Consider the following 23,304-nt stretch of genomic DNA (forward strand, 5'->3'; position numbering starts at 1 on the left):
CAATCCGCGTCCAAACGCAGCCCTTTGATAGCTGTTGGCGAAATCCTTCGAACCGATGGATATTGGAGATTTCCTTGGGCTCAGGATCATTCAATTCTTCCTTTTCCCGCGACTGCGACAATAGTCGCAATGAGGTCCACCTCGTCAAGCAACCGCAAAGATGCAGCCACGTACACAACTTTAGAAGTAAGAATTCCCGACACTATTAGGCGTGGATGCCAGTTCTATACTCTGCAAAATGCCACTCTCCATACACACGCCAACGGAAAATACTCCCACACTACAAATATCAGAGAAATCCAAACTGTTGAGTTCCTCTCTTCCCTCTTGTAATGGACAAACAAAAGAAATCATATTAAATTACATTCTCGTGGGTGGCCATAAAATGAACGGTGAGAATAGAAAATGTTCTATCGGTGAAATTCAATGTTAAAATACTATCATTCTAATTTCATGAACAGTGAATCTAATATTTGAACGTCTGTATTCGTACACGTGGTTGGAATCATCTAGCGCCTGTGCACTTGCCTATGGTTGTTCATACTCTTCCAGATTATAAACGTATTTTCATCAGGAATCAGTCCAGCTGTATACGTGGCAAAAATCTAATGGTCCAGACACTGGTCATGACGACTCAACGCTAAAAAGAGCCTGAACAATGGGTACTAGGTTTTCCCAATGTTCAAGTTCCATTAAAAAAAGAAGAAAAAAAAGAAAAAAAGAAAGAAAAAAAGCTGAGGGAAGGAAGGAGAGAGAGAGAGAGTTGAGGGCAATGGCTGCTGCAAACAACACCTCCATTGCTACTGAAGACTGCAAGAGCCATGTCTCCTTCCACTTACTGAACTCTGAAAGCAGGGATTTCCTAATCTCTCCCTCTGGGAACCAGGTATTTTTCCTCTGTTTGTCATGGGCATTTTGGTCCTTTTCTTCAGGGGGATTTATGGGTTTTTCTTCTTCTTATTCATTCTCTATTGCTTAATAATAATAATAATAAATCTACAATCCTTGTATATTATGGAAAGTGCCTATTCTGGTTTTGTTTAGAATCTTCCCAAAAGTGTATGTTTTGGGGTTTGGTTTTAAGTCTTTATTATTATTATTTTATTTTAACAATTTTGGTTGTTATTCTGATGTGGGTTTAATGCGGTTTGTTGGAATTATTTGAATTAGGGGAAGTGCAGCTATACATGCTTGAGTTTTTAAGAGTTCGTGTTAAATCTAGTGCTTGTTTTAGGTAGAATTTTTTTTTTATTTTTTATTGTTTTTCAATTTCCTACCATTTTGTTTGGAATTCTGATGTGCTATTCTGTGTGTGTGTGTGTGTGTGTGTGTGTGTGTGTGTGTGTGTGTGTGTGTTTATTTATTTATTTATGGAATTTGATAGATTCAAGGAATTACAGTGACAAGTACCTTATTTTTAACAAAATGAAGGTAGATTTACACATTTGTTTTGATGCTCTCCCATTTATTTGATTCTTTCTTTACCAAATTTATAAGAGGAATTTGTACAACCTGAGTCTCAGCAAATGCGTACTTTGGTCGGGCTCAATTTTCACGGATCCATACCATTGATTTAATGGACCCCACCATGGATGGGAAAATGTACCCAAGAGATTGGAGGATCCTAGCAGTTCTATCTTTGGCCTGAAGATAGATGGTTAAAAACAATACGGAAATAGTCAACATTTGAATGAGAATCGGTAAAAGATTGAAGGATAGGATCCTCTGGAGTCTCGGGACTCCATTCAAGGTGGGTCTTATCAGTTCAACTCTCTCTACTGTTTGCTTCACTAAACCTTGGGCATCACTACCAAAGAATCCTTTGGTAACTGAACAAGATTTGTTTAGGTAGCTTTATCCCACATTGGAGAACTATCCATTGTTTGTCAAACACATTTGGCCGCCATGCCCATAAAAGTGATTATAAACCTGTCCAAAGATATGACTGTAGACTAGATATGCTATTCTTTAAAAGAATGTATTTTACCTTATCCTCGGTAGGAAGATTCCAGAGTAATGCATGCATGTTTCATGTGCCACATTTCCCAGAAATTAGACTATCCATCTTCAAACACCTGACATGTGCACATCCAACGGTCAAGCAGCCACCAATGTGCTCGTGTACATGAGCCACATGTGCCACTGATACTATACATCTTCAGGAACCCCACACCACATGTGTCATGTGCAACCATACATCTTCCCATGTGTGTCACTATGAATCTACATGTGCCAATGTGCCAATGTGTATAGGTGCCACATGTGCTTGTCCATCCATCATTATTTTAAAGTGTTCGATAAACAATAAACATGATTGCAAAATAGCCTATCCATACGAGATGTATTTAGATGAGCCTGTTTTGGATAGATGTGTCTAGATTAGTCTATCATGACAAACTTTTGATGGTTGCTAAATGGGCCCAAATGTGAACATAGGAATGCTCTTTATGCAATGGTGCCAACCATCCATATGTTGACAACAATCATCTATGTAGTGGTGTTGGCCTCAGTAGGCTGGTAGTGCCATACTGCCAACACTCCAATTGTCAAAACTGCAGTTGCTCTAGTACTCCAATCAGTAATGCCTCCTCTTATAAAGAGCTCCAACTAGTGGCGCGCTGCATTCTCTGAAGAACACACTGCTTAGTGCTACCAGTGCAAGCCTAGCTCCAATACACATGCACTAGTGCTGGCAGGTGAAGCATCTGGGCAAGCAGACTTTCGTCTAATGAGTGTCACTGTCCTCCTTGACCAATAAGAGAATCAATGTCATCCTCTAACTATTTCATCTAAGCCTTTCCTCAGTTGGCTAGGCTTGCTTGCTCTGAAGTCGAATACCCTTATTTTACTGGTGTGTGGAGTTTACAGGAAATCTTTGGTTAGGACCCCTTGAGTAACCAAACTGAGTCAGAGATACATGATATGATCCAGTTGCTTTTGATCCTTCAAAATTTCATCCCTTCAATCTCTGGAGGAATTCTTGGGCGTGGAAACGGGAGATCTCGACTTGTTTCTTTGGTTGATCGCTTTTTGGGGCCTCCCAAGCTTGTAGTGTTTGCATGGTTGGCTAGCCGGAGGAAGGTTCTTACAGTGACAACCTTCAAAAGAGGAACATAGTCATTCTAAACATTTTCTCATGTGCATGAGAGATGTGGGGTTGGTTGACCATTTGTTCTTGCATTGTGCTTCACCATAGGAGTTGGGAGTGGTATTTCAACCTATTTCATTGCAGTTAGGTGGCCCAAAGTCGAAGGAGTCTCTATTACTCACACGACATGAGGTAGAATTGGTTAAAAAGGGAAGAAGCTGTGGAGCCTTATTTCTCTCACCGAATTATGGGCAATTGGGGTGGAAATGAATGATAGATGCTTCAGGAATCAAAACAGGGTTCTTTAGAAGGGTGAAATCTGATGTCATGCAATGGGCTCCCTTTTGTGTCCCTTTCTAGCAGTGATTTAGCTTCTGTAGATGATAGGTTTGTCTTTTTGTAATTTTGGTGCAGATTTCTCATTTGCTTCTCTAATAAAATTTGATTAACTCTCAAAGAAGGAACAAAAAAAAAAAAAAAAAAAAAAAAGAAAAAGAAAAAAAAAAGAGAAGAAAAGAAAAAGAAAAAGAAAGTAATGCTTTGGCACAATAGTTGTCATAGCATCTTTGTTATATGAACCTTGTTATAGGGGCTTGTTCTATAACTAGCCAAGTTATATACTTGACATGGTAGTCAAGTATATATAATTGTTGGGTTGCTTCCTTAGTTTATCAAAACAGGGGTTGCATGGATTTCAAGAAAAACAAATACAAGGGTAGGGTGTGTTTACATTTGTTTGTTAGTGAGGATATCGGAGTCTTGTGAAAAAATTGTGTTTTAGACCTATCCTTGTTGTGGTATACATGTGCAACATGTGCCTCATGTGCCATTGTTCCACTAGTACCACTGTCCATCTTCAACCATCTCAAATGTGCACATTCAATCTTCAAGTGCCTCATGTGCTATTTGTGCCAATGTGTCCACGCGTACATGTACCACTGGCCCACCATACATCTTCAAGCACCTCATATGTGCCAACATACATTTTTAAGTGCTCCACGTGTGCTTATGTGCCAATATCGTTCTTCACGTGCCCCACATGTTAACATGTGCCAATGTAACAATGTGCATAGGCTCCACATGTGCATGTACATCCATCCCCATTCCAGGGTGTTTGACAAACGACAACTTGGACAACATAACAACTTATCCCTGTGAAATGTGTCTAGATAGGCTTATTATGGGCAAATGTGTCTAGAATAGCCTATCTAGGACATAACTTTATGGTTACGTAATAGGCCTATAGTGTTATAGAAAGTAATACTTTGGCGCTAATTGTTACAACATCTGGTACTTATGTCATTATCTTGTTTTCCTTCATAAACATGTTTAGTAGAATTATTATTTTGTTCTTTGAATATGATATTAGTTAAGCAACAAATTTTTTTCTTAGAAGGCTAGCAAAATGATTTATTACCTACTAAGGGCACACAACCCAAAAATTATTGGGGAAATCCCACACCCAGGCCAAGGGAAAAAGAAAAGAAAAGAAGACCCACACCCTAGGCTAGGGAGAAACAAAACTAAAAGTAATGCTCATACCTTGGGTCAAGAGCAGAGAAGAACAGGGAATGAACACCCCACCCCAGGTCAGGGGAGAGGCGAAGGAGGCAAGGGAACCACTAATCTAGAAGTGATGAGAGCAGGAAATTCGCTTAAAGTTATGATGCAAGGTGTATGGCTCGAGGGGGCATTCTCTAACTTCAAAATAAGAGCTCCTTATATACTTTCAAGTTTAACTTAGTGGAATTAGTACCAACCTAATTTCTAGCATTGTCAAGTGCAGAAGATGGACATTATCTAATCATACTTAAGAATAGGAACAAGAAGAACCATAGAATGTGTTTCCCCCTTTCTATTAGAAAAGTGGGGAGCACCTTCCACAAATTTTACATCCATAGAGATATAATGCTTTTTAGTAATAGGATGAAGACATTTGTATCCCTTATGTGAAAGACGAATATCCCGACAAATCTATTTGACAATTTGTATCTAAGAGGATCAATGTTATAGACATTACATACACACCCAAAGACATGCAAGGGAATGTTAGAGATTTGATAAAAGTTTGAAAAATACTAAACGGGAGACTTTCTAGCAAGAACTTTAGTGAGAAAATGATTGATCAGATAGTAGGCTGTAAGAACAACATCTGACTAAAAAGATTTAGGAACGAACATTCTAACAAGAACTCAAGCGAGTTCTAAAAGCTGTCTATTCTTCCTTTCAGCCATGCCATTTGGTTGTCTTGTAAATGCACCTATTGTCTGAGAGTTAATACCATGCTCATGAAGATATGATATTACAGTATGGGAATATGTATTCTTTTGCATTATCTGTATGAAGAGTATCAATACTCACACGAAATTGATTTTTTATGGAACACTTTGAAAATAGAGCTAATCGCATTTTTAGATTTCATCAAATAAATCTATGTCATACGAGATGCATAATCAATAAGTGAAACAAAATATTTAAATCCATAAAAAGTATCTGAATGAACAAAAATAAAATAAAATATACTAGAACGTTTCTCTACAGTTGGCTAGACACACTGGTGTTTGGCTAAAGCACAAGCCTCACACAAATTTTTAACATCACTAGGCTCTACTGACACTAGTAATAATGATTGCGGTATTAAACTTGACGAATGACCAATCCTATAATGCCCGAGATAAAGGTCTTCCTTCTTGACACTGAAACACTTGAAGCATTCAAATGAAAAATGTATAAATCAACCTTCTCTTTTCCATCAACGAGTAGATTTTTTGTATTCAGATCTTGGAAAACACAGTGATCAGCATAAAAGGTCATAATATGTCACACCCTCGACTCCGGAACCATGGTTAAGGCTAACCCTAGTTTTTGGTTAAGGGACGTGATCTCAGGTGACACATCAACATTCATAATTAAACATTCACCAATCATCATTTATAATCACACATCCCCACAATCAATCACAAATAATAAAAGGAACTTAGTAAGCTTTATTAAAACTTAATAATAATAATTCATTGATCTCTACTTCTATCAATCAATCTCAAAGAATTTAAAATTATTTAAAGATAAAATGCCAAATCCTCATGATTAGAAATCCAAGATCAACTAAAGCAAGTCATCTGTCTTCTATGTATCATTGGGCCAACTCCTGAGAGCTTTTACCTGCTCCCTGCAATTTCATCACTTGAATGATATGAGATTGTTCTGATATAGTCATATTTAATAGTTGTCAAAGTAACAGAAAAGATGAAATGGCAATATGTAGAGAATTGTGTAATGTTACATTTGCATGCTCAATTTTCACAAGTATGGTTAATATTATGAACACCAGGACTATTTCCTTATCAATTGGCCAAAATCTCACATCACTCATTCCTCACTTTCCTTCAGTTGGACTGACACAAGCTTTATTTTTGGCAACCCAAATTCCACAAAGGAGTTCCTCATCACTTGTCCTATTGGACATCCAGAGGTCAATCCCGACATGACCACTTACTGTATTCCAAGGGAAAACCCTAAAGAGAACCACTAGGAATAGGGATTCTTAATGTTCACTTCTATTTTCATTCACGCTTCAATACTCGTAATTTCCTCATCACTCAGAATCATCATTACTTTCACTCATATTAGTATAAATGCATAACTATCTGAAATAATAACTTTTCAATCTTTCCAAAAATAGAACTTGCTATATTTAAAACTTTCCAAAAATAAAACTTTACCAAGATAAAAGCTTTCCAAGTAGATAATCTTTCTAAGAGTGAAACAATTATAAAAATACAATATATACTTGGATTCGAAGCACTCACCAATATATTTTCACATATGTATATGGCATATCCTTCGATATTTTTGGAGTGTTCCTTGCGTTTCTTTACCCTTTTATCATTTTCCTTAGGGGTCGGATTAGGAAGGCGATCCGTTTTGAAATGATCCGAGCCTTCCATTTCTAATACAGAAAACTAATTATAAATAAGCCTTTCATATCTGGAAACTTTCTTATTATAAAACTTTTTTAATATAGAATCTTTCTAATTGAAATTCAAAGTCAATGACTTGGATAAGAAATTATTTTTACTTGATTGAAATGGAATGGATCAACTATTAACCAAAACGAGGCTGATCTACCCTAAAATCGCTTGATCTCTCTAACGGTCCATTTAGCATGTAACCTTTAAAAGTTATCAGATAATTACGAGTTGATTTTCTAAGTTCACCACTTCTTATGAACCACCCTTATGCTTAGCTTTAGTCTAGGCTAAGTTTTCTCATGGTTCGGTTTGAAAGATCAAATAAAGAATAAATCGGTAATTGACTACTATTAATTAGCCTTATGGGTCTGCTTTACTTAATCATTCTAATGGTCCGATTCTCATAACCACAACATCATACGAAGAATAAGGCGTCATGTGCTTTTGGATAGTTAAATGGGTCTCTAGTGGGCTCTTACGAAGGGGATGGTCCAATACTACAGGTTAGTTCCATTCAAGTCTTTACATATGATTTTCTAAAGGAAACACAAGTGGGCTCTGCACGTGTTCACTTTGTGGGGGCATAAATCCCACTTGTTGTTCACTTTATTTTTATAGGAATTATTTCATGGGTCCACTTAAAATCTAATACAATATCAATTCAACCCTAAAATAGACGACTTCAATGGTTTGGATGTAAAGATTGAAAATACAATACAAATAAAGGAATTTCATGCTATAAACTTTGTACATTGAGAGACTTAGCGTCCATGATCCTCGGAACATCACTGGGCCCCACTTTTAATTCATAAAAAGGTTGTAAAGCCCATTTTTAACTTGTGCCCAAAGTGGGCTTGATTATCCTTTGTAAAAGATAACAAGTGGGCCTCACACGTGGTCCATCACGTGGCGGTGTGGGCCCCATTTACTAGTCCATTTAGGAACGAGGATTTCCAAAATTACATCTCTAGGTGGGTCCCACTTTTCTACCAATACACATCAACAAGTCCAATGCAATCGAACAAAATTTAAAAAAAAATTACATCTACTATGGTTTGAATTTTGTGAAAGGCCCACTTTAAAAAATAATTTTTGGTGATGATTAGATTGATCTTATTGGGAATTTTCTTGCCATTAGAGGGCCCCACATCAAGTCAATTAAGGGTGGCCATAACTAGGACCGAAGTTTGTTTAAACTATTTTGTAATCGGTTCTTATTGGGCAATCAAGTAAAAATGATTTCTTATCCAAGTTATTGACTTTGAATCTCAATTAGAAGGATTTTATATTAGGAAAGTTTTATCCTAAGAAAGTTCCCAAATAGGAAAGTCTATTTATAGAAAGTTTTCTAGATTAAAAATGGAAGGCCGGGGTTGCTTAAAAAATGATCACCTTCCTAAGCCGACCCCTAAGAAGGAAAATCATAAAAATGTAAATAATCGCGAGCAACACTTCAAAGATATCGATGGACATGCCATATATGTATGTGGAAATATATTGGTGAGTGGTTCTAATCCAAGTATGCATTGTATTTCTATAACCGTTTCACTTTTGGAATGATTCTTTACTTGGAAAATTTATCTTGGTAAAGTTCTATATTTGGAAAGTTTTAAGTATATCAACTTTTATTTTTGGAAAGATTGGAAATTGATTATTTTGGAAAGTTATGCATTATACTAGTATGATTGAAAGTGAGGATGATTCTGAGTGATGAGGAAATTATGAGAATATTGATGGGTGAATGAAAATATATGGGAACATTGAGTGGTCCCTAGGGTTGAGAATCCCTATTCCTAGTAGTACCATTTAAGGTTTTCCCTTGGAATTCGGTATGTGGTCATGTCGGGATTGATATCTAGATGCCTAATGGGACAAGTGATGAGGAACTCCTTTGTGGGATTCGAGTTGCTAGAAGTAAGGCTCATGTTTGTCTAACTGGAGGAATGAGAGTGATGAGAAATTTTAGCTAATTGGCAAGGAATTGGTCATGGTGCTCATAATACTAACCGTACTTGACTTGTGGAATGCATTTGTATTCTTGCACGTAATTCTCTACATATTGCCATTTCATATTTTCTGTTATTTTGACAACTATTGAATAAATCTAGACGTTTGTTTCCTAGTTACATGGTGAATCTGTCATTCACGTGGTCCTCTTGACGCGTGAGTAGATGAACACATATATGTGAGTGAGATATAGCAATAGTGGATTGGTGACAATGGGTTAGCAAATTAAATATGAGTGAGATATAGCATGGTGTACATATATACAAAGAACAATAACTATTACTTGAGTGTTCATTCACTTACTCATCAAGAGGACCACATGAATGACGGGTTTACCATGTGACTAGGAAACAAACGTCTAGATCTATTTGATGCAAGTGATTAGGCCCTAGATCCTCATAATAAAATAGTAATAGTATGACTCTTTTGATAAATCAAAAGATGGATCATCATGATTTTTGAAGATTAAAGGTTAGATTGTCCATGAAGTTATGATGCTAGGTCAAAGTGCTAAAATCATCAATTTCGTGCTTACAATTACAAGTTTCATGCTTTTGAGAGTAAGACTACCGGCCACAAGACTTTTGTTCATCATTTAAAGACAGATGAGTCAAATTAGACAGGTTAATAGCATGTTTAAAAAATTTGTAAGTTTTTTGGGAAAACAAAGCACCCCAAAATTTACTAGGATATTACACAATACAATTCAAGTATTTGGTTACTTTACTAACTGATAACAAATTAGACGTAATGTTGGGCACTAATAAGACAGATGACAAGGAAAAAGACTAGGAAACAGAGACAACACCCTTACCTCCAATAGGAGATACCATCTCTGCCAGTTTCACACATCCTAGACTAGAATTGGGAGTAAATGAAGAAAAAGAATCATATGAACCTATAATATGATCGTTAGCCCTTCAATCAATTACCTAAGGGCTTGACGCAGAGGTAGTATGTAGATCTATGGATGTATTACCTGTCAAAGCCAAGGAAGTGGATGAGGAGGCCGTATTCTGGGTGACATCTATTAGCAAAGCATTATACTCAAATTTTGAGAGATGAACAATATCACTAGCCTATGGAACCGCGGGTGAAGCTGAGTAAAGAATTGTCTCCAACAGTTGTCTGAGAATCTTTTTCATATGAAGTTGAAGGGTTAATAGTTCATCTTAAAGGTCTACTATGAAGAACCCAACATAATCCACGATATGTCCCTATCTACTATAATGGGTATACAATCGATCTATGCCATGACCATGATCGCCATCATGTCCTCTTCTCGATCCTCTACCACGACCAATGGTAGCATTGTCAAAGTTTCGAAAACTTGTCATTAGAGCAAAATTTTAAAGTACAGTCGATCCCATTGCAGTGTGGCGATTCTCATCATGCAACAATAGTGCATAGGTGCTATTAAGTGATGGTAAAGAGGGTGAACCAAGAATCTGGGTGTGAATTGGTTCAAATTCTATATTACAGCTTGCCAATAACTAAAAAATTCATTTATTCTCAATACTCTTTTTATATGCCTCTACATCTGTGGAACACACGAACTAAAGATCATCTTAAAAGGATAATTCCTTCCACAAACCATGCATCTTGGTATAATAGTCGGACATTGATCGCTCCCCTTGTCTCAGATTTTTAATTTCCTAATAAATTTATAAATCTGAGCCATATTATTTTGACATGGTTATAATTCACGGGTTGTCTACCAGATCTCACAAGCAACAGACAACAAAAAGACCTTTGTTAATTTTTGGTTCCATCGAATTTAGAAGTCGAGATATGACAAGCATGTTATTTAATTTCCAGTCTCCATATGAAGGATCAGACAATTGAGGTTTTGTGATATTGCCATATGTATACCTTAACTTTTGTTTTCTTCCAACGAGCATTTCAACAGCTTTTGAGCATTAAAGGTAATTTTCTAAACTTAAGTTTATGTGGTAATTTTTAAACCATGATTTTTAGAATGAATAATTAACGGTTCCATTGTAGAATTAAAAAGATCAACTGCCTCAAAAGTTGATGAAGAGGTCATATGTATCCTTGAAAAATAGTGAGAGAACCAAGGATGAGAGGAAGGACCTTATGGCCGGACAAACAAATAAAAAAAGAAGCCAAAACGATAACAACTAATAAACTCTTACTGCCGCAAATTGGATGTTGAAAATCTAGAAAAAAAAAAAAAAAAAAAACGAGTTAAAAAAGTTACCAAATTTGGATGTCTAGCAAAACCTCCAATTATTCAGCAGAAAACAACAATTTCCTCATGAAAATTCCTAAAAAAAGGATAATTTCCAGCAATGTCTTCCACTGGACAACAGAAAAATTAGCAAGGACTTCAGCTGTATACCAAAGAGGCTTCTAATTCAACAACACATGATTAGGTGCAAGCCACCCCGTCTCACGAATCACAATGAGTTAGTGAGGGAAAAGCCCCACAACTCTCAAAACAGAAAGAATGAAAAAGAAGAAAGAGGCGTAAAGGGAAAAGTTATTAAGAAGCTGTTGTTGTGTAGGGAAGGAAGGGAATGAAGCGAATCACCGAAGATTAGGAAGGGAAACACCACTTGTTGAGAAAGATTAGAAGAATAAAACTTATAGGGTTAAGAGTAAGGAGAAGAAGAGGAATAAGAAGATGAAGAAGAAGAAAACTTATAGAGTTAAGAGTAAGAAGCAGAAGAGGAAAAAAAAAGAAGAAGAAGAAGGAAAGAAGAAGAGAGAACCCTAGGAGCACTCAAGCTTTGATACCATGTTAGAGGAGGAAATAATTTGAGAGAGAAGAAGCTCATGGGACTGGGATGTTGATGCAGGACAATTAACCACTTGCTTTAAACGCTCGAACTGTTAGAGTATGGTGAATTAATCCCTATATCTCATAAGCCCAGGCTCCACATCGCATGGGTTAGGACCTCGGCCGAACCCCCCTCGTGGGCCCTAAATCATATGGGTACCGCCTCACACAAGTCACCCGCCTTACACGGGTGGGGCCCGCCTCACACAAGCCACCCTCCTCACATGGGCCACCCACCCCGAGTGTGCCCCTGCATCCCATAGGCAACCCCACTCGAGCTTCACCCACCCCGAGTGTGTCCTCGCATACCACGGGTTACCCCACTTGAGCCCGATGTGAAAATGACTCTGCATTAATCACCCCCGGTGAGGAGTCTCAAATATGAGATCTCCCGCTCTGATACCAATTTGATGCAGGACAATTAACCACTTGCTCTAAAAGCTCGAACCGTTAGAGTATGACGAATTAATCCATTTATCTCATAGCCCAGGCCCTACATCGCATGGGTTAGGACCTCGGCCGAACCCCCCTCGTGGGCCCCAAATCATATGGGTACCGCTTCACACGGGTTGCCTACCCCGAGTGTGTCCGCGCATCCCACAGGCTACCCCACTCGAGCCCGGTGTGAAATGCGCATTAATCACCCCCGATGAGGAGTCTCGAACACGAGACCTCCCCTGTGGGCCCCAAATCACATGGGTCACTCACCCCGAGTGTATCTCCGCATCCCACGGGCTACCCCACTCGGGCCCAGTGTGAAAATGCCCCTGCATTAGATGTCCAACCCTATATTTATAACAGTATGAGAAGGGTACAATACTACAATTACATATGTCCTTATTGGGTGGAAAAGACTAAAGAAAGACAATGCACAAATAAGGAGAGCATAAAAATAAAGATAAAACAGGAAAAATGCTAAGACTAAGGCCCATAACACATAAGGCCCAGGCGTATGTACCTGTGGGCCCAGTCATAGGCCCACACACACATACACCTAAAGAAGAGAATGCGGTGCCATTGACATGCTTTTGGTGACGCACCAGAAAGCTTGAGAGGATGGAAGGGAACCTGATACAACAACCCTTCTGCTTCAGGTTATGCTCTGTTTTCAGCAGGCAGCCTTGAGATACTTATTCCTAGTGTTGTCATATGTGACCGCATATGCCATTTTGGGAGCATATACCGCATATGCCATAGTTGCATATGAGGTTTTATGACCATTGGGCATTTTGCCATGGCATATGCAAATATGTGATGGCTTATGCAATTATTTGATCGCATGTAGATTATGCCATCACTTGTGCGATTATGCGATCGCATATAGATTATGCCATCACTTGTGCGATTGAAAAATGTAAATTTTTCGGGGAGTTGTACCATGGCATATGTGATTATGCAATCGCGTATATGCACAGCCCCCTTGGGTCCCATATGCTATTTGAAAACAAATGCTTCTTCCAACAACTGGAGCTGTAGGAGAAGCTTCCTTCCACAACTGCAATAGCAAGCAGTTGGCCTTGATGATTTCTGGGCTCGTATCCACTGGCAGAAGATGAGGCTTTTGTGCTGCAATGGCTTCTGCAACCATTCAAATCTTTTCCTCTCTACCAGCAGCTTGGAAGGCATGGGGATCAAGAGATTGAATTTTCTCTGCAACAGGGGCAGCTTCTCTATTTTCTGCTCCAATTGGAGCTTTTGTTGAGAGGATTAAGGTGTGAGGAATGGAGGCAGGGATGCTTCTCTCGTTGCTGTTTTTAATGGCTGCAACTGCATACCGAACTGTTTCGAGTATTGCCGGAAAGTCGAGTCATACCATGTGATCATCTCCGGATCCGGTGGGCAGTTGGTTGTTCTTTGTGGGAGAGTGTCTTTTCCCCATTTCATTGGAAAGGGATGGGAAAAGAACGCCGCGATCGAGATGTTGTTCATAAACGAGAAGGAGAGGAGAGAGAGAGAGAGTAGGAGAAAATGTTTATTTTTGTATTTAATGAGATATTGGATTTTGTATGGGTTTCTCGTCTGGTGAATTCTCAATGTTTTTCCAAGTCCTATGTGATGCAAGTAGTTTATTCTGGCAAAGAATGACCAAGTAAATTATGAAGATAGATGATCAGGTGCTGCCTCAGCAGTCAGCACCTTAAAGTTTACGGTATTGGGATGTCTTCGTGCCAGTTGTTGCATGTGTAGGAAATCCAGGCCATACAAAAGGCTGATCTTAGCACGACTTTCACTTGGAAGTTGGAACTAAAATCAGGCTTATCCAAATCAGCAGTTGGGCCATGTCATCAAAATGAATGAAAAGCAGATGACCCGACCCAACACAGAGATTTAGGCTACGTGAATGTATCTGCCCTATTTTCATGTTAGGAGTTCTTCACAATGGGGCCAACCTTTTGCATGGAGCAAATTTCCTAAACATTTGACACTTTGGCAGCAAGGTATGCTGAGTACAGTAAGATTATGGTCCTGAATCAGGTGGAAACTTTACTGGTCGAACCCAAAAGGATTGTTTAAAGCTCTTTCATTTCACCACTCAACAGACCTTTTTCTCTATCTAGTTTTGTTGGGCTATGGAGTAATGCTAATTCCAGATGCTTCAGCTTCAAGCACACACCACATGTTCTAGCATTTCACGTGTTTGTGAGATCTGGGATCTTCATAGGGTGAACCAGCCTGATTTTTATGGTGTGACACATGTTTTGATGGGGGCATCTGTTGAACGTCCCTGATCCCGTAAACATTTGCCATGTTGGCATGTGTGCATTTGTTTCTGGCCCTTGAAGATGGGGTGTCTGGAATTAGCAATCTAGATAAACAAGCTTCTCATCAACCTCTTTTAATTGAACAAACTTGGAAAGTTCTTTGTATTGTCCCTGGAAGTAATTGAAAGAAAACTTGCAGGTGAAAATTTATGAGTTGAAAGGGAAAACGATTGGGTTGTACTTTTCTGCGAACTGGTACTCCCACTGTCAGAACTTCACGCCTATCTTAGCCAGCATTTACAACCAATTGAAGGAACAAGGTGCTGAATTTGAAATTGTGTTTGTTTCGTCTGATGAGGATCAGAGATCCTTTGATGAGTTTCATGGAACCATGCCTTGGCTTGCCATACCCTTCTCCGATCTACAATCAAAGAAAGCTTTGACTCAGATGTTTCAAATTGAAGGTATTCCTTCCCTTATCATACTTGACCCATCCGGTAATCCAATACAAACGGAAGGCGTTGACCTTGTCTATCGATACGGCATCCAGGCGTTTCCTTTTACTGCAGAAAGGATGGAAGAGTTGGTAGCTGAAGAGAAAGCAAATCATGCCTCTCAGACTCTAGAGAAACTGCTCGCCACTGACAGTAGGGATTACGTCATTGCTCAAAATGAACAGGTTGGTAGAAGAAAAAGGTTCTTTCTTTGAGGAAATATACAATGTGCAATTGGCATGTGGCGCCCACCTGCTAATCCAAATCTTTCGTATGATCGGCCATACTGCGGATGCGAGATACCGCCAAAATATCCCTTATTGGCTTACCTAACAATCCTAACAGCCCATCTTTGAATGTGGAGCACTCGTTGTAGGTGCCCATGTATTACTGGGTTACTAGGATTGTCTAGCACATGACCCATCCCATATAAGGCCACCAGATCAACAGCTTAGGTTATGAAAAGGTGGATCCACCTGTACAATTGCTGGATCAAACAAAAAGAAAACAACACACTCTCTCTCAATCAAGCATCATATAATACATCTGTTTCTTTTCAAGGTTAGGATGCTGAATTTTAAAAGTTGCAGGTACCCATTTCCTATTTGGTTGGGAAAACAGTAGGACTGTATTTCTCAGCTCAATGGTGTCCTCCCTGTGTGAAATTCACTCCACGATTGTTGACCGTATACAAGAATCTTAAAGAAAAGAAAGAGGACTTCGAGATAATCTTTATCTCAATTGACAGAGATGAAGCGGGTTACTTGGAGTGCTGTAAGTCAATGCCATGGCCTGCTTTGCCCTATGGAGATGAGACAGCGAAGGTCTTATCAAAGTATTTCAACATTCAAGGAATTCCATCACTCATCGTAATTGGACCTGATGGAAAGACGGTCACAAAGGAAGGACGCAATCTCATCAATTTACACTCAGACATGGCATACCCTTTTACTGAAGCCCAGCTTCTATTGCTTCAAGAAAAGCAGGATGAAGAAGCCAAGAGATACCCAAAATCTTTCCATCACGTGGGTCACCGTCACATACTGAATTTAGTGTCAGCTAGCTCGGGGGGTGGCCCGTTTATATGCTGTGAGTGCGATGAGCAGGGCTCAGGGTGGGCATACCAGTGCATCGAATGTGGATACGAAGTCCACCTCAAGTGTGCTCGGGAGGTCGACAGAGATAACCCTGAAAAAAAACAGGTGAGGACTGTTGATCCATTCTGTGCTTGTAGCAGTGCTCCCTGAGGATATTGGAATGAACCAGTCTTTGGGTTTCTAACACTGAGTAAGAATCAAATTGTATAGAATCTATAGATTATGTGGAGGTATTTCAAAGATTAGTGAAGACAGATATAGATGGTCGCCCTCGGTGTGTGTAAATCTTGGTGTGAAGCTAATGGGATTCTTCAAGCAGAAAACTCCCATTCTATCCAAGATCTGGAGCCTAGTTGCTTTCCGAAACCAGGTATTTCATGCCTCTGTTTGCTTTTCCGTTGTTGTGTGTGTAGTTCGTATCGGATTTTGGGGGACTCATTAGTAGTCCTTGATAATTGTGTGTTTCTTCCTCTAATTGTATTGGGTGATGATGACTCCTAACTTAATAGGGAAGTATGAGTGGAAGTGTTTGCATTAATAGCATGTATGCTACAATTTACTTCTGCACACTGTTAAGCACATGCTGCCATAGTTACCTTGGATGTTTCCTATAGTGTGTTTGGACTGAAGATAATTGATAATCACGATTTCTGGTGGTCCCCTCACCCACAGGAAAAGGCTTTTCATTTTGCTGGTTTTTCCCCTCAAACTGACAAGTTCTCTCATATGGGAGGTTAGGGCTCACCAGATTTGGCCGTAGTCCTGATTCCCGAATATCCTCGGAACAAATCTTCCAGTACTGAAAAGTGAGATTTCAGGAATTCTTATTTTGCTTTTCTGTCTGTGTGTAATAGCTTATTCAATATGAGATTTTAGCCATGGATTCATCAATTTGAGACCTAAGAAATATTATTGCAATTGATTTTACTTCATCCAACTTTGCATATGGTGGTTTTTTTTTTTTCATACATCTAATGGTGGTAATAATAATAATAATAAATCCATGCATGCTTCTGGAATCCAGATAGTAAAAATGTGGAAATTAATTTTTCTTAGATCTTTTACATTTGCGAAACATAAATAATGGTTTCTTGAGCCACATAATTACCTGACATTTAGGATGTCCATGTACCCTAGATAGAGGGGGAATAACACAAAAATTGAAAAAAGGTCATGGTCCAAAAATCACACCAGTCTGATGATCCTAGGCATCCAATCAATAACATGGAAAATGGACAGTCAAGATTGTGCGTAGAAACAAAGTAGGTCCAATCATCATCTTGCACAATCTGATATATCCCACATTCTATTGCTTAAGAATACTTTGTAGCACTTCAATTTGATGATTCTAACCATGCAATCTATGGCTTGTAAAAATTAGATGGTTGGAACAAATTGGCCTTATACATCGGCGTGATTCTCGCACCATGGAACAAATTGGCCTCTACTCTCACTCCTATTACAGTATTTGCACATAATTTGTTGTCTATTCCCTCTTATTCTTATGTAGCATTGCTACTCTACATCTTCATTGCCATTCTTAGCTATTTTCCTGCCATCAATTGCCAAACCCAAGCACCAACCCAATTCTCGAATCCAATCCACTCTATAGCAATAAGTCGATGACTCAACATGTGCCTACACAAGTGCACTTTTGCCTAGTAGCTAACTGCAAGTTTACAGGAATTTATCCGCAATCGACAGTCCACTCTACAAAAATACTAAACTAAAGACCATGTTTTACAAACTTGCTTAATAAACTACTTAATTAAACACAAACTCACTATAGCTGCTAAAATTCAAAACAAAAACAATGAATAAATACAATCATAATATCCAAACTAAAATAAGAATTAAAAAAATGGTAAAAAATTATAAAAAAGAGAGGTGAAAATGAATGTATTCATCTATTATTCGGTCCATATGTGATGCAGGGACGTGATGGCCTAACCCTAGATGCATGTATAATCGGGATGATGAGATTTAAATAAATAAATTAATCAACCAACTGTTTTCAATCAAAGGGATTGGGCAAATCTCAACACAGTGATGAGATCATTTCGTTAGGATCATGCCCCTTAGTATAAAATCACGTAAACAGTAAAAAGAGAGGATCTAGGGATATGAGGATATCCCATATCTAGCATAAGTCACTCCACCATCAAGTTTGGATTTGATTCTCCTGACTAGTCATTCCTCTTTTCCATTTAAACCAAAAGGGAATGTTCAGAGGAACGAAAGGGATGAAAAAAAAGTAGGTTCGAGATGAAGAAGGTACAGATTCTAGGGCATCAAAGGAAAGAAAATGACAAATTCTTACCTTTTCCTGCACCTCGAAGATCTCGGAAGTAGGAAACCTGAAACCGGGGTGGAATCCTCAACACTCGAGGGCTAATCCTGAAATCCTGATCTCTTTGATACAAGAGGAAAAAACATATGAATTCTTATTCATTCTATCAAAATAGGGTTTCTCACAGTGTATATATAAGCCATGGAAAAAGTAATACTATACTAAAGCTCTTGAAAACAAAGAAAAGAACAAAAAGATGCCTAAAAGTTTAAAAAAAAAATGTACTAAAGCCCTGAAAATAAAGAAAAGAACAAAAAGACACTTAAAACTAAAACAACTGCGCGGCAGGTTCTGAAATCCGCCCCATGGGCCTGTGGTCAGGGTGCGGTCTTGTTGCTCTTGCACTCGGAGCGTGTCAGAAAATGGGTCCGATAGACCCCGTGTCCATCCACATTAACTCCTCTTTGGTACTCTGTCGGCGACGCCTCCTCCTCTGGTACACTCCAAAGGGTGCACCATTGATGACCGCATCAATTCTCCTCGGGTAGGAAGAGTTCGCCACTGGGAAAGGCAAACTCCCGTATGTCTCAAGTAAATTGGGGTTGATGCGCTGTAGCTCTATCTCTGTGATCCAAGAGTTATCTGTCATGGGCCTATTCCTCCATTTGACTAGGAATTTCTGGAAACCCCCGGATCGAGTGGAAACCGCGTCGGAGTCCAAAATTTCTTCTATCTTGTCTTTTCTCGATGCAGGTAAAAGAGAAGGTAACACGGGTACATGAAGGTCAAACTGTGTCCAAGGTCCATATATGGGGGAGTCTAGGAAGAAACAGTGAACTAGTAGATAAAGGTGATGGCTCGTGATAGGGAACTAGATCTTCCACATTAAATGTGGAATTGATGCCCATTGTAGCATGGATATCAACAACATAAGCATTAGACCCCAACCTTTTCACAATTTTATGTGGGCCAATGTTACCGGCATGAAGCTTCTTCACGGATCCAGGTGGAAACTGATCAGACCTAATATGAACCATGACGTCATCTCCAGGTTGAAATTCCTTAAATCTCCTGTGAGTGTCAACAGAAAGTTTATAATGTTCATTACTTGAATTAATCTTCCTCCCGATCTCACTATGCAATGTATGTATATGGTGGGTGAAGGACTCTCTTCCTAACTCTGAAGGACGCTGTGGGGTAGCCATGAGGATCAAATCTATGGGGGTTCGGGGTCTAAGACCTAAAACAATTTTGAACGGGCTCTTTCCTATGGACCTATTCACTGAAGAATTATACACGAACTCTGCTGCGGGAAGAACATTGTCACAGGTCCTGTGGTGGTCTCCAACTAAACATCTCAACAAATTCCCTAGGTTACGATTCACTACCTCTGTATGATCATCCGACTGGGGATGATATGTTGAAAAAAACTGGAGCCTTGTACCCAAAAGATGCTAGAGAGTTCCAAAAATAACAAGTGAACCTAGTATCTTTGTCAGACACGGTGGATCTAGGTACTCCATGAAGTCTCACAACTTCCTGAAAGAATAACTTAGCTACGTGGGAGGCATCTGAGGTCTTATAACAGGGTAGGAAATGGACCATCTTAGAAAATTGATCAACATCCACGAGTATGGAATTGTGCTTACGAATGGTCTTGGGAAGCCCAAGCACGAAGTCCATACTGACATTTTGTCATGGGGCATGTGGAACTGGCAAATGAGTATAAAAACTTAGATTTTGTTTCCTCTGCTTCGCTTGTTGACATGTCTGACACTGCCTTACAATCTTACCACATCTCACTGGAGATTAGGCCAATAGAAACGATTAGACACAAGGGCAACTGTTTTATGTCGACCAAAGTGACCTGCCATCCCTCCAGCATGCAGTTCACAAACTAGAGAATCACGGAGGGATGCGCGTGGGATACAGAGCTTGTCCCCTCTAAAAAGATATACATCTGTAAGGACAAACTCCGCACTCCTTAAGGGTGGGTCACTAGACAATGACATATAAATGATCCCAAAATTAGGACAATTTGAGTACTCACCCTTAAGTTGCTCAATGCTTGTAACTTCAATGCTCATGGACCATAGCGTCAAGACACGACGGCTAAGCGCATCAACAACCTTATTCTCTTTTCCGGCTTTGTGCTTAAGCACAAATGTGTACTCTTGAAGAAACTGTGCCCACCTAGCATGCCTAGGGCTCAACTTCTTTTGAGAACTCAAGGCCTTATGATTAGAGAACAAGACATTCTTGTGGTAATAAATAATGCCACCAATGGCGCAATGATTGCACAACCACATAGAATTCCTTGTCATAAGTGGAGTAGCGTTGTTTAGCCTTGTTCAGTTTCTCACTGAAAAAGGCCACAAGATGTCCCTCTTGGCTCAACACTCTGCCTATGGCAATTCCTGACGTGTCACATGCTACCTCAAAGATTTTGGTAAAGTCAGGTAGATGCATGACTGACGCTTCTGTCATCTTCTTCTTAATTTCTGAGAAAGCCCACGCTGGAACTTCAATCCATTGAAACTCCCATTTTCGTATGCAATCTGTGATGGGAACCATAATCGAGCTAAATCCACGAATGAACTGCCGATAGAACGTAGCTAGGCCGTGAAAGCTTCGCATGTCGTGTATGGTATGTGGCTCAAACCAATTGATAATGACCTTTGCTTTCTCAGGGTTTGCAGACATACCCTCTGACGACACAACGAACCCTAAGAAGATAACTCGGGAGGTCAAGAAGGAACACTTCGTGAGGTTCGCAACGAGCTTTTCTGCGCGCAAGGCGTTGCAGACTTGCCTCAAGTGCTTGATGTGTTGGCTAGGGGACGTATTATTGACGAGGATATTATTAAAGTACAGAACTAAAAACTTACCCATAAAGGGTCGCAACACTTGGGTCATCACCCTCATAAACGTATTTGGGGCATTGGTTAACCCGAAGGGCATAACCAGCCACTCGTACAGCCTGTCCTTCGTCTTGAAGGCAGTCTTCCATTCTTCTCCTAGACGAACATGAATTTGGTGATAACCACTCTTGAGATCAATTTTCGAAAAGATAGTAGAGGTGGCCATTATGTCAAGCATGTCATCAAGCCTCGGGATGGGAAACCGATACTTGACAATGATCTTGTTTATGGCTCTACCATCGATACACATGTGCCATGTGTCATCTTTCTTGGGCGTAAGAAGTGCGGGCACGACGCACGGGCTCAGGCTCTCACGAATGAATCTCTTTTTAAACAATTCATCCACCCGCCTCTTCAACTCGGCATGCTTGGTAGGCTTTTTTTTATAGTGAGAGAGGTTTGGTAGAGTCGCCCCTGGGATGAGTTCTATCGCATGCTGAATGTCTCACATTGGTGGAAGCTCGTCTGGAAGGTCCTCAGGGAAGACATCCCGAAACTCTTTTAGGACCGGACGAGCCTCCTGGGGTATCCCCATAACAACCTCGAGTGTACTCTCCCTAGCCAGTAGGTCGTACACCATAGTCCCCACATTGGTCTCTCTTTCAAACTCCTTAGCATTTATGATGTGGAGAGACTTCAACTGAGGCGCCCTTTGACTCTTAGAACCACCTGGGGACGCAACATCTTTGTGGGCTCTTGTGGACGATTTGGGAGGGAGTGGGCTTACGACAAGCTTCCTTCCTTCATGCTTACACAATTTTTCGTACGCCCGAATATTGTGACATCTTTGTCATAAAGCCATGACTTTCCCAAGATGATATGACTAACGTCCATTGTGACCACATCACCATAACTTATTTTTGTATGGTCTAAACTCAATCGGAACAAGGCATTGTTGGGTCACAGTGAGGGATGTTGCATTCACCCAAGAAACTTTGTAGCGGTTGGGGTGAGGGACTGGCTTCAACCCCAGACGACTCAAAGTAACTGGGAAAAATACATTCTCACAACTCCTGCTGTCTATGATCACTTTGCAACTCTTTTCTCCACACTTGGCGTAAGTGTGGAAAATGGTAACTCTGCGCCAATCTTCACTTTCCTTCACTTGGTTTAAGGCTCACCTCACCACTGCGAGTGGGGTAGTCTCCACAGTATCATCTTCGACATCACTAGTCGTCTCAAGGGATGGGATAATGATCTCTTCATCATCCTGTTCACCATCAATTTTATCTGTCACTTCTTCTGTGGGGTGTTCGGAAACAAAGGCAATGCGCCAACCCTTATTTGAACACTCCGCGACGATGTGACCCATGCCACCACATCGGTAGCACTGCCCTGGCAATGCCAGTCTAGTACTTAGTCCAGTTGCATGTTACTTCGATATCTATTGACTGACTGGGTACAAGGTTGAGCTCTGGGTTGATTTCCGATCTGAGGTCTCGCTCCCTGCGGAGCTACTCTAGGCACAGTAGGTCAAAAATCAATCCCACTCACATTGGACTGGCGCACACAATGCTCCAGTTCCTGCATCACCCGGTAAGCATGTTCCAGATTGGCCATGTGAAGCGTGTGCTCTCGCTGAAGCTCAGGCCTGAGGCCCATACGAAAACGAGAGATAACCATAATGGGTCCTCATCTACATCGCACCTCATCATATATTCATTGAACTTAACGATGTATTCCGTCACCGTCATGGATCCTTGGCGCAAAGTGTGCCATTGATCCAACAACCTCTGCCGGTAAGAAAGGGGAACATACTTCTCTCGCAACAATTCTTTCATCTCAATCCAAAAGAGAACTAGCCCCTCTCTAGATCGCTCACGGCGACGCTCCACATTTCCCCAATATAGTTTTGCTTGGCCCAACAATTCCATCTTGGTGAACTCGACCTGTTGTGGGTCTGGCAGACCGTGCCACTCAAAGAAGTCGTC

General features: G+C 40.0%; 1 protein-coding gene across 1 annotated transcript; it reads left to right on the forward strand.

The window, feature by feature from the left end:
- The first annotated feature begins 675 nt into the window (after nt 1-675).
- On the forward strand, nt 676-16,729 carry LOC131221299 (probable nucleoredoxin 2). The gene is made up of 3 exons (XM_058216508.1): nt 676-886; nt 14,771-15,250; nt 15,656-16,729. Exons 1-3 carry the CDS (start codon nt 773-775, stop codon nt 16,310-16,312), a joined length of 1,251 nt encoding a protein of 416 aa, XP_058072491.1. The 5' UTR covers nt 676-772; the 3' UTR covers nt 16,313-16,729.
- The last annotated feature ends 6,575 nt before the right edge of the window (nt 16,730-23,304 follow it).

This window comes from Magnolia sinica, chromosome 12 (assembly GCF_029962835.1).
Source record: "Magnolia sinica isolate HGM2019 chromosome 12, MsV1, whole genome shotgun sequence".
In the NCBI taxonomy this organism is placed as follows: Eukaryota; Viridiplantae; Streptophyta; class Magnoliopsida; order Magnoliales; family Magnoliaceae; genus Magnolia; species Magnolia sinica.

What these genes read in the sequence shown, in the direction of transcription:
- LOC131221299 (XM_058216508.1), top strand. Translation starts at nt 773, where the DNA reads ATGGCTGCTGCAAACAACACCTCCATTGCTACTGAAGACTGCAAGAGC. An exon ending in TCTCTCCCTCTGGGAACCAG is followed by an intron (nt 887 to 14,770) that starts GTATTTTTCCTC and finishes GAAAACTTGCAG; the next exon opens with GTGAAAATTTATGAGTTGAA. An exon ending in TCATTGCTCAAAATGAACAG is followed by an intron (nt 15,251 to 15,655) that starts GTTGGTAGAAGA and finishes TAAAAGTTGCAG; the next exon opens with GTACCCATTTCCTATTTGGT.